Source organism: Vigna angularis, chromosome 11 (genome assembly GCF_016808095.1).
Source record: "Vigna angularis cultivar LongXiaoDou No.4 chromosome 11, ASM1680809v1, whole genome shotgun sequence".
NCBI classification, from domain to species: domain Eukaryota; kingdom Viridiplantae; phylum Streptophyta; class Magnoliopsida; order Fabales; family Fabaceae; genus Vigna; species Vigna angularis.
Window position 1 is genome coordinate 5,751,277 of NC_068980.1, and position 14,728 is coordinate 5,766,004.

The 14,728-nt window shown below is 31.9% G+C and overlaps 2 protein-coding genes across 3 annotated transcripts; one reads left to right on the forward strand and one right to left on the reverse strand.

Moving 5' to 3' along the window:
* Positions 1-300: 300 nt before the first annotated feature.
* LOC108332306 (proteinaceous RNase P 2) lies at positions 301-5,318 on the forward strand. 2 transcript variants are annotated; one of them, XR_008246152.1, is made up of 7 exons: positions 301-1,395; positions 1,696-1,797; positions 1,937-2,112; positions 2,595-2,715; positions 3,201-3,269; positions 4,193-4,649; positions 4,730-4,863. XR_008246152.1 is itself a non-coding variant. In XM_017567492.2 (6 exons), the coding sequence occupies exons 1-6, from the start codon at positions 487-489 to the stop codon at positions 4,937-4,939; spliced, it is 1,587 nt and encodes a 528-aa protein (XP_017422981.2). In that variant the 5' UTR covers positions 301-486; the 3' UTR covers positions 4,940-5,318. The 2 variants fall into 2 exon arrangements, 1 of the variants encoding a protein (XP_017422981.2); XM_017567492.2 differs by lacking the exon at positions 4,193-4,649 and having other exon boundaries at positions 4,730-5,318.
* A 974-nt stretch (positions 5,319-6,292) lies between these two features.
* On the reverse strand, positions 6,293-10,365 carry LOC108333646 (fatty acyl-CoA reductase 3). Its single transcript, XM_017569118.2, has 10 exons — positions 10,064-10,365; positions 9,785-9,888; positions 9,463-9,665; positions 8,634-8,734; positions 8,243-8,435; positions 7,949-8,110; positions 7,693-7,774; positions 6,926-7,192; positions 6,710-6,837; positions 6,293-6,632 (listed from the first exon to the last, which is right to left on the reverse strand). Exons 1-10 carry the CDS (start codon positions 10,140-10,142, stop codon positions 6,479-6,481), a joined length of 1,473 nt encoding a protein of 490 aa, XP_017424607.1. The 5' UTR covers positions 10,143-10,365; the 3' UTR covers positions 6,293-6,478.
* Between the last annotated feature and the right edge of the window lie 4,363 nt (positions 10,366-14,728).

The following is a 14,728-nucleotide window of genomic DNA, read 5'->3' on the forward strand; positions in this document are numbered from 1 at the left end:
AATTGTTGTTTCTTAATGTTTTCTTTTGAAAAAGAGTTAAGAAGTGAGTTGAATCCAATTTATCCATGCTCCCAATTTTAATTTTCACGCTCCCACGAATTCATTGTGCTGGATTTTATAAAAAAAATAATTTTAGTTAAAAAATTAAACACATGACAGTTTCGTGTCATTATATTATATTGTTTACCACATGAACAAAATTTTATCATCATTCAAAATTAAGAACTAAAATAATTGTTTTTTAAAAATACAAATAAAAATAATTTAAAATTTCGCTCAAAACCATTTCTAACTTCTCGAAGTAACAAACAAAGGAGTTGTAGTTTTTCTTACGGACCAAAGACAAGCCCATGGGTTAAGGGTCCGATCGTGAGTAACTGCCATCTCTTTGGAACGAACGAACCCAAGAAAAAACCGCCATCTAGGGTTTTAAACTAAACCCTGCAAGTGTTAATCCTTGGACCAATTTCTCAGTCTTGCGCTTCGATGGAGAATCCAAAGAAGAAGAAGAAAACCAGTCAAAATCCTGAGGCAAAGTTCCAATTTGAGCTCAACTCATGTTCCAAGGCTAAGGACCTGCGAGGCGCCATATCCCTCTATGACGACGCCGTTTTGAACAATACGCGCCTCAACCAACACCACTTCAATGCCCTCCTCTACCTCTGCTCCAACTCCGTCGCCGACCACTCGCTCAAAACCACCGCACTCGATTACGGTTTCCGCGTCTTCCGCCACATGTCCTCTCTCGGCGTCGTTCCCAATGAGGCCTCCGTCACTGCCGTTGCGCGCCTCGCTGCGGCCAAGGGTGACGCCGATTATGCCTTCGAGTTGGTGAACGGCATGGGCAAGTACAACAACGCTACCCCGAGGCTGCGAACCTACGATCCTGCGTTGTTCTGTTTCTGTGAAATGCTAGACGCGGATAAGGCCTACGAGGTGGAGGAGCACATGAATGGCGTTGGGGTGAGTTTGGAGGAGGCGGAACTCGCCGCGCTTTTGAAGGTGAGTGCGCGGAGTGGTAGAGCGGACAAGGTGTATGAGTATTTGCATAAGCTTAGAAGCTGTGTGAGGTGTGTTAGTGAGTCCACTGCGGTGGTTGTTGAGGAGTGGTTTTGTGGTGCCAAGGCCTCTGAGGTTGGTGAGGTGGAATTTGATGTGGGGCAGGTCAGAGAGGGGGTTTTGCGGAATGGGGGAGGGTGGCATGGTCAGGGATGGATTGGTAAAGGGGATTGGGCCGTCAACAGAACGAGTGTTGGTGCCGATGGACATTGTTGTTGTTGTGGGGAGCAATTGGTTTGTGTTGATATTGATGATTCGGAGACGGAGAAGTTTGCAGGGTCTGTTGCTGGCTTGGCCTTGGAACGAGAGGTCAAGGCCAATTTTAGTGAATTTCAGGTGTTGTTGATATCTCCATTCATTGCAATGCAACACAATTTTAAATGACATGAATGATGATATATTATTGTTAGAGTTTAGTTTCTGTGCTAGGTAGGTATCAATCAGGAATCTTGATAGGTATGACTTTTTAGGGGTGTTATTGTTAAAGTCAACAAACTTAATATGCATGACAATTTGTGATTGGATTACTTTCGTATAAAAACCCTTCGCAATATTGATGCATCCATTATTTACTCTTGATATTGTTAGTCTAGCTATAATAGCTTGGTTTTGATACTTCTGGTTGATCCCTTACAGGCCTGGCTTGAAAAACATGACTCTTATGAAGCTATAGTGGATGGAGCAAATGTTGGGCTCTACAAACAAAATTTTGCTGATGGTGGATTTAGCATTTCTCAGGTTGTATTCCTAAGTTATAGAGTTCCTTTAATTTTACTGTCTGAACAAGTTATGTATGTTTATTGCTCTTGCCTGATAATTTTGCTTGATTGCTTTTGCAGCTAATTGTGTTTGTATTGTTGATTTTGTAATAGTGCAGCTTGATTGTGTTGTAAAAGAACTTTACAATCAGAGTGGGAATAAATGGCCGCTGGTTGTGCTGCACAATAAGCGCCTAAGAGGGCTAATGGAAAATCCTTCCAGTAGGAAACTGGTGGAGGAGTGGATGAATAATGGTGCACTGTATACAACTCCTAATGGGTCCAATGATGATTGGTAAATTTCCAAATAAATGTCCTAAACATTGCATTTGCTTTTCACTGTTAATCTTTGGACAACCATATCGTTTCTTGTTTTGTTTGACTCTTTATTTAAAACTTGAATTTATCATGTTATCTATGCAATATGTATAATCTTGTGTGAGACTTAATTCACATTCGATGTCCCGTGTATGATATGTTTCTGCATTAGACAGCTGAAGCTCTTGGTAAAACCAAAGTGGACTAGGACTTGAATAACTGAGAAGGTCTAAATGAAAGCTAAACTTTTTAAGTACTAAAATGTAAACGATTGTAACTTTTGGAGGGTCAAATATTTAATAGTTAATTTAGTCAAAATTCTTTGTTGTGTTTTTCATGAATATGTTATAGCATTTTTATTTTCTGTTTGGCACTGATTCATATGTATTTTTAAAATTTAGTTTCAATCTGTTAAGTTTAATAACCCATTTACTTATATATTAATCTTTTGGGTTGCAGGTATTGGCTCTTTGCCGCAGTAAAACTTAGGTGTTTGCTTGTGACAAATGATGAAATGCGAGATCACATATTTGAACTCATAGGAAGTAACTTTTTTAACCAGTGGAAAGAAAGACATCAGGTAAGTTATTCATTTTTCTGGCTTTACTTACTTTAGCAATATACGAGTGAGTTGTTGCCTATTCACAATTTAAAATGGGTCTTCTATGGGATCTTTTTCCCTATAAATTTAATTTAAAATTTTATTATATCTGTGTCATGTTTGGGCACTTTTCTGAAATTGATTACTCCTAAGGTTAGTTCAGGAGATTTTTCATTTGGATATTATGTTTTGTGTTAATTAAATTTTATTGTACCTGTTTTATGTGGGATTGGGATTTTTCCGGGAGGGGTGTGTAGTTTTTGTGAAAAAAAGGTGATGCATAATTTTTAATTGTTTGTTATTCCCTTTAGGACATTTTCCTATGTTTGACATAGGAGTAGTTGATTCCGTTTCGAGCTGTTAAGGTTCTTCTGCGTATAGTTCAACATGTGATATGTAGGTTATTCAAGATTTATATGGCTTACCCTTCTTTTTCTTTACTAGTTATCTTGTTTTCTTTACAGGTTCACTACACTTTTATTAAAGGAAACCTAAAGCTTCAGATGCCTCCATCATATTCATTGGTTATCCAGGTAATGCTTGGAATGGCCACTCTACTACTGTTCCTTCTGGGATGCGCTTGCATTTTGTTCTGTGTGACAACTTAGTAGTTTTGATCTTTTGGTATTCGAGGGGAGATGGTAGGAAGTTAGGACTTAGGGACCCAAGATTGAGGACTGAGGGTAAAGGGATTCTATTGTGTTCTGTCAGTGTAAGCTTCAAAACATAAACGAATCACAGACGAAGGAAAAAACATAAGTGTAAAAGGGGCTGCTTTACTTTTTCTGGAGCACAGCTCCTGCAGAGAATACACCTATACTGCAATGCCCTCTGCTTTAGATGAAGAAGAGAATAATCAAAACCCACCTCTCTCATTTAGCAAACTTCCCCTAAATAATTAATTTAATTCCTCTATACCTTCTGAACGGGACTCAATAACTAGTTCCCAGTGCCACCTCAATCATTTTCATTGGTGTTTGTGTATATCTTCCTACTATTTGGCCTGAGACAATTGGTATTCTCATCTCTTGTATTCTGGTTATTAACAAGAGATTTGTATTGTCATTTAATAAAGTGATGATTCAGTATATTCTTTTTAAACTTTTTTTTACCTCTAATGTTCATGAAGTTGTGCAAGCAACTTTGATCTCTGTCCTTCAGGGATCAGAGTGAGATCCTTTTTGTGATGACAATTGTATGTCTCCTACAATTGGTGTGGATGCAGATAAGTTATTCTTAATTAGTTTGATCTCCAAAATATCGGCATTTGTGCAAATAGTAATGCTTAATATATATTTTGTTTGCATTTTTGTTTGTTCATTTCTTAAGCATGGTATGTTTTCATTGTATTTATTGTTGATAAGCAGAGGGGTAACACTGGAATATACTTGCAAATGTTTGGTGAAATGGTGCTTGCTCTGACATCTGAGCAAGATACTCACGATTTATTTACTAGGGTATGGCTTAACTACATATGCTTCGGATACACTTTCCATCTACCAAGGAATATAAAGATGCCTGAGCAGGAGCAGTAAACAAACCTACGGCGCAAAGATACCTTGGATGCTCTTTCTATCTACCCAATTGGCCAATGTGTGTGGGATGTGACACCCTTCCAAACCCATAGGAATTTCAAGATGCCTGAGCACGATTTTTCTACCCCTTTTTTATTATCAATTGCTTGTTTTTATTCTCAATTGGCCAATGTGTTTGTGTATATCTTTCTACCTCTTAATTAGTTTCATATTACAAAAATAGCGTAGAAACCGGTGAAGTTGTATGTTTGGAAATTGAAGTTGTATATCTGATGATTGTTATTAGTGAAACATTGTATAAGAGCATTGAGATTATTCACGTGGCATCTAAGCTGAGCTTGCAAACATAAAAATCCTAAATACTTCAGCATCCAAAATGTTTGTATACCATGCCTCGTCAGATTCAGAACTTTGTTTCTTGACTACTGTTTCTAAATGCTGTTCTTGAAATGTTTCAGGAATCGGAAAAAGGTTATTGGCATGTACCGCTAGCACCGGGCACTAGCAGTGAGTCTTCGATATGTTGGCTCTGCATTACCCGGCCAAGTGGTCATGATGCTGTCGCTACTGTTTCCAATGGTGTAAGTAGCTGCTTGGATTCCCAAGTCGATGAAAACAATGCCACTTCCATCAGTGGTAAAAGAAAAGAGAGGTCTCCTCCTTCATGATAAATCTTTCCGTGGGCTTGCCCTTAGTTTGACTTGTCCTTTAACTGCTTTGGGTATAATGGTGGCAATATAAACGGCAGCAAACTGTGTCGTGGTTATTGAGCTTCTGCAAATGATTTGAAGCTAATTGAAAAGGTATATTTTCAACCCTACACCAGTGGAATCTCAAAATCCATTAGTTACTGTTTAATCTCATTGTTGTAAGTATCTAAAGTGGTGCGGGGTTTCAGTCATGGTTCCTAAGAGTTGGTTAGTTAGTGCATACTGAATGAATGAAACATCATCAACTAGTCCAAATATGAAGTTGGTTTCTTTGTTCAAGAACTAAACGTTCAACAATTATACTTTAATTTTTTAATACTAAATGATGATTACTAACTTAACTAGCATCACTTAATTTTCTTTTACTATTATATGACATTTTGCCATAGTAATTGTAAAGAAAATTACTTCAATTGGTAGCAAAATTGTGGATAAGGACTATTTCAGAACCTACGGAATGTGGTACATGTTTTTATGGGAACATTGGTACGATCATTCAAATTAGAAGATTTTTTCCCCATGTCCTACAAAATATAATATGAATACACACTCAAATTGTTGAATACTATTGGTAGTTACGTTTTCAAAATTGAAAAAGATAAAAATGAAAATTTTAAATTAATATTGAAAACGTAAATATAATTAAATAACATAATATGGTGTTGTTTTTCTAAGTTAGTGAATGAGGCATGTCTTTAATTTAAATTTGTCCACCTTACCATGTTGACTAGTAATATTTGCATTTTCAATATAAATTTTGAAACTTTAGTAACGGAAACATGACTATTATATTATTTAAAAACTTAAACGCATCTATATAACATTGATTGCATTATTTAATTTAATTTGTAACCTAAATTTTCAATTTTAATATTGAATATATTATTAACTTTTTCATGTATGTATTATTTTATATCTTTTTAAAACAACTTAATAAGTTTATTTAATCAAAAATTAATTTGTAAAATATTAGCTTTTGCAATTAATTTGAAGATTTTCCTTCAATTTTCTATTTTTTAAGAACGGAAAACGCACTAAAAATTTGGCTTTCATTCTTACCAATTTTCTGGTAACGGAAAGTAAGATTCTGCTCCTCAAAATCCAATTATAACGGAAAGTAAAATGTGCTATGTGGGAAATTTTCTGGGGTATCTGGGAAGACAATTCCAAACTTGAAAGCCATTTCATACTGATTATTCAGTTCAGTCTTCGTTTAATAGTTTTATTTACGGTAAGAGTTTGTATTACAAGTTTATTCATGGAAATTCTTATAAGAAATTAAAGGATTTGCTAGAAATTGCTATAATTTTTTCTATATTGAAACTTTAGTGGCTTAATCAGTACCTGGTTATTATTATTAATTTACTACAGAAAAGGGAAACACAGAAACAAGCATACACTCACAAACACTTATAAACTCGGGAGCACTAATTTGAATGCAACAAATTGAAGCTTCATATGATAAACCCTAAAATGGGCACTGCAAGCACGTATTCATCACTTGAAAGCATACTTTATGATTCCAGGAAAATGGATATTCATGAAATAGTCTTCCCAATCAATCATTTTGGGGTCAAAGTAAAACAATTCAGTCTCTACTCCACCTTCTCTTCCCATTGACCACAACTTTTCTCTGTTCAAATCATCAAATCTGTGTACAAAACATGCATTCTCGTCAGTTAATCAATATCACTATCAAAATAAGTTTTTCTTTAATAATTAACTTACATCCCATTGAAGAACAAGTAAGGCTTGTAAAGCTCAACCAATCGCATGATTGTGCGGATCTTCCTATTGAAGTCCACACAAATTTCCTGAAAATAATGGCACGAAGCTGCATTCACCAGCTCCAGTCCCTATCAAATGCACACAATATTTACAACATTTCTGTCACATGATGTTTTTACTTTGGATGAATTATAGAAATTAAGGATTTGAAGTAACCTTTAGGGGAAGCTGATAACGAATGTACATATATCTGTAGAAGCTATCCATGTTGCTCAATATGGTAACTTTGCCAACCTTTACGGGCTTTCCTTCCTTGTTTATCCAAGGTTTTTCCGTGAAATATCTTACGGCGTACTCTCGAAGATTAAGGTACCTAACTGGATTTGCAACAGAGGAACCCACATGGTATATGATGTCACTAGGTTGATTTGCACGACCCACCATGCTCACTAGGATTGCATTCACCACCATGTCTGCTGGTATCTGTTTCATGGTATATTTGAACCAAACAATGGTTTCAGCTCATCAACATTAGTCATCAACCATTTTTAAAAGAACTACTGATTTGAAGAGTCAACAATAAGATACGAGTTCAACTCACACATGAAATTAAAATATGTTCAGTTGAAATCTAAAAGTTTAAAACAATGAGTTAATAACGTGAGACTCAGACTTAGCAAGACTTTCATATACAAAAACTATTGTATTCGTGGATCTATCATGGGACATCAATACAAATGAAATCTAAGTCTAATCATGTAAGAAATTGACATTATTTTTTATCGAAAATTTTAAGACAATAGATTAATGGATCTTTAATCTTACGTGATTTTCTACTTTCTATTTTTACTCAACTTAAGACTTGGATTCATGTTTGAAATTCTAATAAAGTTCACCTTTTAATAATTTTAGTGAGACTGAATTTCCGAACCAAAGATTCACAAAATCCAATAAAAGAAGAAAGAGTTTGGTTACTGACTTACCACATCAAAAACAGCCTTAAGATCCGCAAGGAAGCAAGTTAACTTTCCTTTACCATAAGCAACAATCAAGCTGTCTATGGTTCTGCAAAAAACTCCCCACCAGATAAGAATTTTTTTTTTCTACGTGTTTCCATTTCTTAGTACCACTTTCTTTGAAAGCAAAATCAAAAGGAACACATAATTGAACCATATATATATATATATATATATATATATATATATATATATATATATAGTATGTGATTTGATGATGTACCTTAAACCTTCGATCCAACCAGGGAAAGGTTCTCTGTAAGTACTAGTAATGATTGTGGGACGTACAATTACTACGTTCATGTTTCCCTTTGTAGTTCCTACAATCATTTCTCCCATTGCCTTTGTAAACACATACGTGTTTGGCCATCCATACATCGTTGCTCTAATCATGGTGATTTGTTAGACAGGAAAATTTTACAAGATATCAAATATACTTTGGAATAACATGAAATTATAGATAAACTTCTGTTGGTTATTTAATAAAGATGAAGGAGGTTGTAGAATTGGAACAAACCTTTTACTTCCCAAGTTCTTCATGGCCAATTCAATATCATGTTCTGTGGCTCCCTCCTCTTTCAGCTCATTCAGTTTCTCCTCTACCTTCTTCTTTTCCATTTCAATGTCTAGTCCTCTCACTCCATTTAGTGACACACCAAAGTGATGTGGATCCTCTAGTATCAGTCCTCCTCTTTCTCCACATACATAAGCTGCAACATCACAACAAACAAATTCTCCTACTATAGTTCTCGACATATTGGACATAGTGGTTTTTAAGAATGATTTTCTGTATATTTCATAACTATTAATTATTTTCTTCAAGAGTGTAAGATATAGTACAAACTGCAAGATTGAATGCAAGATCAAGTTTTCATCGTCTTGGGCAGCATATATATATATATTCTAACCTGTTGATACGTGGACAAACACCTTCAGCTTTACACATTTCTTGGCAAAGCTCATCACATGTTTAACTCCTAATGTATTTATACCCAGTGCAACATCGTATCTGAAAATTTAAAAGACATAAGAATAGATTATAAAGTTTTATCAACCAGTTTAACCATGATTTACATTAAAATCAGAGTTTAAGTTGTAAAAAAAAACACATACACTGTTAGGATATAGGATGATAGAATAGGTGGGTTTAGGAGTTAAGGATATGCGGGTGTCGGTTGTAAAAGGGTAGCGGGTCAGAGCTGATATAAATAGAGCTCTTGTAACTCTGCACAGAATAATCGGGTATTATTTTGTAAAGTCAGGTTTAGCATGTGAAGAGAGGTTATGCTCTCAACCAGGGAGGTTATGCTCCTAATCCCATTCTCTGTAAAGTGACAATTCTACTACTGTGAATAAGAGAATCCACCTTTCATCTCTATTATTTGTTGTCAGTGGATGTTATTGTTTGAGTTTCATCTCTTTTATCGGCATCGAGAGGGTGTGTTGTTAGGTTCCAAAGCAAGAAACCTAACATATACTATTAATCTATGTGACAGATATAGCCACAGTTAAAAAATTTATAGGATAATGATAAGTTAACACAAATTTTTTTGACAATATTTAAACATATAACACATTTAGTATTTTTTTCATTGAGTTTAGAGTATCTCGTTATAATAACAAATAAATAATAATAGACAAAATGTTGTTATAATACATGTATTATGTATTAGTGTTTACTACAAAAGCTCAAGATATAGTGTTTATTCCAAAAACCTGTATCACCTTGAACATTACCTTTCATCGAAGTTAGTTGTTGCAGCTAGATTAACTATAACATCTGTTTGGTTACAAATTTCTTCCCTCAGAATGGAGTTCTTCAAATTCAAGTCCTCATGAGAAATGTCTCCAGGTACCACAGTGAGCTTTTCTGAGACAAAGGAACTGAATCTTGTTCCCAGTTTTTCCTTCAGCAATCTAAACAAGTCCTTCCCTATGATCTACGTACAAATCAAAAAACAGTAGGATGTGTGGCACTTGAGAGTTGAAAGACATTCAAATACATTGAATATATAGATTATGCTATAAGTTAAAGAAAGTTATATGATCATTCATTCACCTCGTTATCTAAGCGTTGAGTAGCGGATTCAGTATCTTTAACTCTCAAAAGCAGATAAAGTTTCTTCACATTTGGTTGAACCCTCAATATTTTTTCTACAAAAACTGCAAAATCATACAAGAAAACACAGATATATATATATATATATATATATATATATATATATATATATATATATATATATATATATATATAGCTTAGTATCAGTACGTAGCAGAAGCACAACATAAGCAAGCTTAGAAGGAGAAATATAACAGAAAGAGAGAGGGAGAGAGAGACTTTTTGCAAGAAAACCAGTGGCACCAGTGACTAAGATGGTCTTATCCTGAAGGAAGTGAATTATGCTTCCCAATTCCATTGGAGATAAATTATGAGATAGATTGATAGAGAGAGAGATTTGAAACCTTGATCAAACAGTAAGACACAACACAAACACAATGTTGTTTTTGTTGTCTAAATGTAATGCCCCAAACATGCATCTATATATATAGTATTAGACAATACACAAAAGGAAAGACCATGTTACACATGTATTGCAATAACTTGTACTGTGGCACAGTAAGCATTAATTGTTGGTAACACTGAAATGTGAATATGAAGCTTTTCAACCTCCCTCACGGTTTTCAACATATGTAAACAGTACTTTGAGCCAAAACATTACTATATATATCTGCAAATGCATATATTAACTCTATTGAATTGTATAAATGCGTACTTTCTGCAACACTGTTCTTGACTTCTGGATCGGTCCTGAATTCTGAAGCTCAACGGTTGGGAATTTCAAGGGGCGTGTGGGAATATACAAAAGATAACAATGACAGTGATGGATAACGCTGTAAACAATGAACTTTGCTCTCATATTTAGAAATGAATATCAAAACAAATTTATATATATATCTTCTCTTTCTTTTGTTCAACTTTAAATCTGACTAAATATTTTAAAAGGGATTTGTAAAGTGATGATATTTTCTCTTTCTTTTACTTAACTATAAATCTAATTCAATATTTTATGTAAAATGATGTTAACATTGTAAATCTATCTTATTTTTAGGTGAAAATCTTCAACCCATAGTATATTATGTTGAGTCTAAGATGAGATATTAATAAATAACAGTAATACATTATGTTGAGTCTAATAAACAACATATATTATTATGATACACTTTAAATAATTCTGATATCATTTTTAAAAGAATAGATATTTAAGTTTAATTTAACCTTACAGGTTTATATAATTAAAAGTTTATATGACGAGATTTGTTCATTTAAATTTGTTATCTATTGTGTATAATATACTATAAATCTTCCATAATCTTAAAGTGAAGAATATCATAATATCTTAAAATGATGTTAAATTTATCCTTTGAATAATATTTTTTAATTTAACTTGTAATCTCATGCAAATTAAACTTGGTAAATAGCTTACCTGCTGTCCAATTTCACTAACATCATCACACTTTAATAAAAAGTGTGGTCCTTAATTTAACAATTTGTTTTAAACAAGGTATATATCAGACTTTTAGGTACATGCACATTAAGAAAATATTAGTAATATGTTGCGTATGATTTTCACTATAATTTGATTCAGGAAAAAACATGGGCATCACATGACGACGACGATAACTAATACCATTATCACCGATGTTGTAATGGTCAATCAGTTCTTCAACCACGAAAATTGTTGAACAAGCTTCATGAAATTTTGTTGCTTATTGCTTGTTTTGCTTATGGATTTGTCACCTTCTGATTACTTGCTACTCTTGTTTAAAAGAAAACGTAGACCTTTTTTTACCTACTCATTATTTTTCATTTCATATTCATACTCAATAAACTTGTTACACCAAAGTGTATCTTTGGCATGGGGTAATAACAAAGAGACCTTCTTTCTCCTTAGATTATGCAAAAAATAAAAAATAAACTCGACTTAATAAAAATAAGATTCAATGAACTTCATTATACACATTTATATGAAAAAAAAAAGAGAATATTTAAATTTTTATTTTCTTCGTTTTATTCATGAAAGTTCAATAACTAATTTTACTTAAAACATCATTCAAATTTGATTTGTAAACATGTAAACAACCACGTATAAGAGATCACGATACCACTTTGATAATTGGTTTATAAATTTTGTTGCTTATATATGTTATTGTCATTTTACACATAATTAATTTAGACTTGAACTTTTTTGGTGTTATATAATCTATTGTAGTATGTTGTTTATAGATGGTTAGATATACTCAATGTATAAATAAGTTTGTTTGTATTGATTTGAGTCCGGCTTGTAAGATGAGGGTTCGTTAGGATAGGTTCTAATACCATATTAGAAAATGTATTTTTAAGCCTAACCCAATCTTAGAAAATCAACTTGTAAGATGAGATTGACACCTCATTATATATTATAATTTAGCTCTATCTTTAGTCGATATGAGACTTCCAACATAGATAGACTATGATGTAATATATATATATATATATATATATATATATATATATATATATATATATATATATATATATATATATATATATATATATATATAAATTTTCTTATATTTGTTGTTTTTATTTTCAGTACCTTCTAATTTTACTACATGTGTATTGTTGGTGTGATTTCATCTTCTTCTCTTACTTCTTGGATTATTAACTCAAGAGTCACATCTCATATTACTTTTCAATGATAATGCTAATTATCATTTATCACATTTATCTACTTACTTGCTTACCAACTCTTCTTGATATGTTCACTCAAACAACTTTAAATTAATTTTGAATCTTATTTATTTAATCAGCTTTTGAAAGTATTTTTTGAGTTAGTTTTTTGATTAATCTGTTTAAAAGAAAAGTAAAAGAAAATGAGTTATAATACCTAAAATTAACTAATATACATACATCAAAAATAATATTTAAAAGAAAAATATATGTAACTCTCAAAAAGTTGTATGTGTAAAATGTGATGTCCTTTTACTTGCTCAAAGAAGTTTTTCTATGAAAAATAACACTGTGAAGGGAACTTAGATGACATCTTGATTGATGCCAAACTCAAAACGCGAAGCTTTCCATAAAATAAGGAGATCAAACCAAACAAGTTATTTGCGTTTGCCGGCTTTGAAAAACGTAGTTTTTGACGTTTTAAATCACTTTTCGATTGGTGTAGCTTCTTCTAAAACCCTCCAATCAACTTCTTGTTCACCAATTTTGATTTTAATAGCAAAAACTACCAAATCTTAAACAATTTTCATCACAAAAAGATCTTCTTAACGAAACCTTTGTTTGCCTTTTCTTTCAAGAAACTATTTTTAAAGAAAAAGTGCTTTTAGAACCACGATTATTTTCTTGCGTAAAAAAGAATAACTTCTACAAAAAGACGTTATAAAAGATTTTTCATTTTAAGTTGAGTTTCATCAGGATAAGTTAGTTTTTAAAATGATAATTTTTATACTTTCAATCAAGTAAAATCTTTCCTTAACATGTCTTTTAAATGTACTTAATTACACCTCGCGAAATATATAATTAATCATTAAATAACTGTATAAATAAATCGTAGTATCATTACTTACATAAACTTTGTTCTTTTAATTCTATCGAACGTTCATTAAACGCTTTTATTAAAATAATTATTTATTTTAACACGATGATGTGACCTAAGTATTAATTACGACACCAAATTGTGATAGAATTTATAACATTCTTAATGTAAAAACGTACATGCAAAACTTAAACACTTGAAAGTAATATGTTTATTGCTGTATTTATTTAATAATTTAAGTGTCGTTTTCGAGCCGTGTAGTTGGCACCAACAAGCCATATTTTATGTTTATTTTCTTCTTTGTCTTTCTTAAATTCTTTCACCTTCTTAAACCCAAACATTACTTGTTTGAAAACAAAAGCTAGAAATGTTTAAAAAATTTCTATTACAAATATAATTTTTAAACATGAAAACTTTTAAAAAAACACTCTTAACTTTGTGTGTCTTCCTAACATTCTTCTTTCTTTTACTAATATTATAATAACTTTTATGCTTACTCTTTAAACTTTGAAAAAAATGTGTTGTATGGTTGATTTTTTCCTACTTATCAAATTAATTTCATCATGTTGGTGACTTACCAAACCAACAAATTAATCATACAATTTATGCATGACTAGTATACCACTTAATTCTTAAGAGTATGAATACATGTGAATTTAATTTTCAATAAAAAAAAACATATTTTAATAACTCAAATTGTAAGACATAGTATTTTAATAGAAATATATTTTAAATGTATAAAAAATAGAAAATTTACAAATATATTATAAGTGTTTATTTCTTATTTCATTAGAAATTGTATGTTTCTATAATTCAATTTCTCCGAATTCTCTAAAATCATAAAATAATTTTATTATTAATTGTTGTGCTATCAAATTATATCAGTGAAGAGTTAGTAATATGAAGATGAAGTTGAGCATATTATGTTTTTTATCTGGGTAAATAAGGATTCAATTTCTTTTTCTTTTCTTTGGATGTTTTCAATTGAGCATTGATTTAAATATGTAAAATATATCGAGACAATTAATTTTAAATATGCTTTTAAATAATTTTTCATATATAAAACAATAGTATTAGATTTAAGAAATTAGTGAAATGTATTTAAAATAAAACCCATTTTACCTAATTCCAACCATAAACTTATGCATTCAAAATACGGGCCTGGAATTTCTGGTATAGCCCATTTGACCAGGCAACGTGTCATCGGACCAAAACTTTCCAATTTTTTTATTAAATGTGTATAAACTATTTTATAAAAATTCTTTATTAGAATTTTTTATAGGAAAGTTTATTCAAATAAACTCTAAGAGAGGATTGAATTACAGAAACGATAATATTTAAAGAAAGTTCAAAATAATAATATTTTGATTATTGAATTAAAGTTTTAATATATATTATTTGTTTTTTTAGATGTG

Bases quoted from the DNA above. Each gene is read 5' to 3' on its own strand.
- LOC108332306 (XM_017567492.2), top strand. From the start codon at position 487: ATGGAGAATCCAAAGAAGAAGAAGAAAACCAGTCAAAATCCTGAGGCA. The intron at 1,798-1,936 runs GTTGTATTCCTA...GTAATAGTGCAG, and splicing joins GTGGATTTAGCATTTCTCAG to CTTGATTGTGTTGTAAAAGA. The intron at 3,270-4,729 runs GTAATGCTTGGA...GAAATGTTTCAG, and splicing joins CATATTCATTGGTTATCCAG to GAATCGGAAAAAGGTTATTG.
- LOC108333646 (XM_017569118.2), bottom strand. From the start codon at position 10,142: ATGGAATTGGGAAGCATAATTCACTTCCTTCAGGATAAGACCATCTTA. The intron at 9,889-10,063 runs GTCTCTCTCTCC...ATGATTTTGCAG, and splicing joins CACTGGTTTTCTTGCAAAAA to TTTTTGTAGAAAAAATATTG. The intron at 8,436-8,633 runs GTTAGAATATAT...GTGATGTTGCAG, and splicing joins GTTTGTCCACGTATCAACAG to CTTATGTATGTGGAGAAAGA.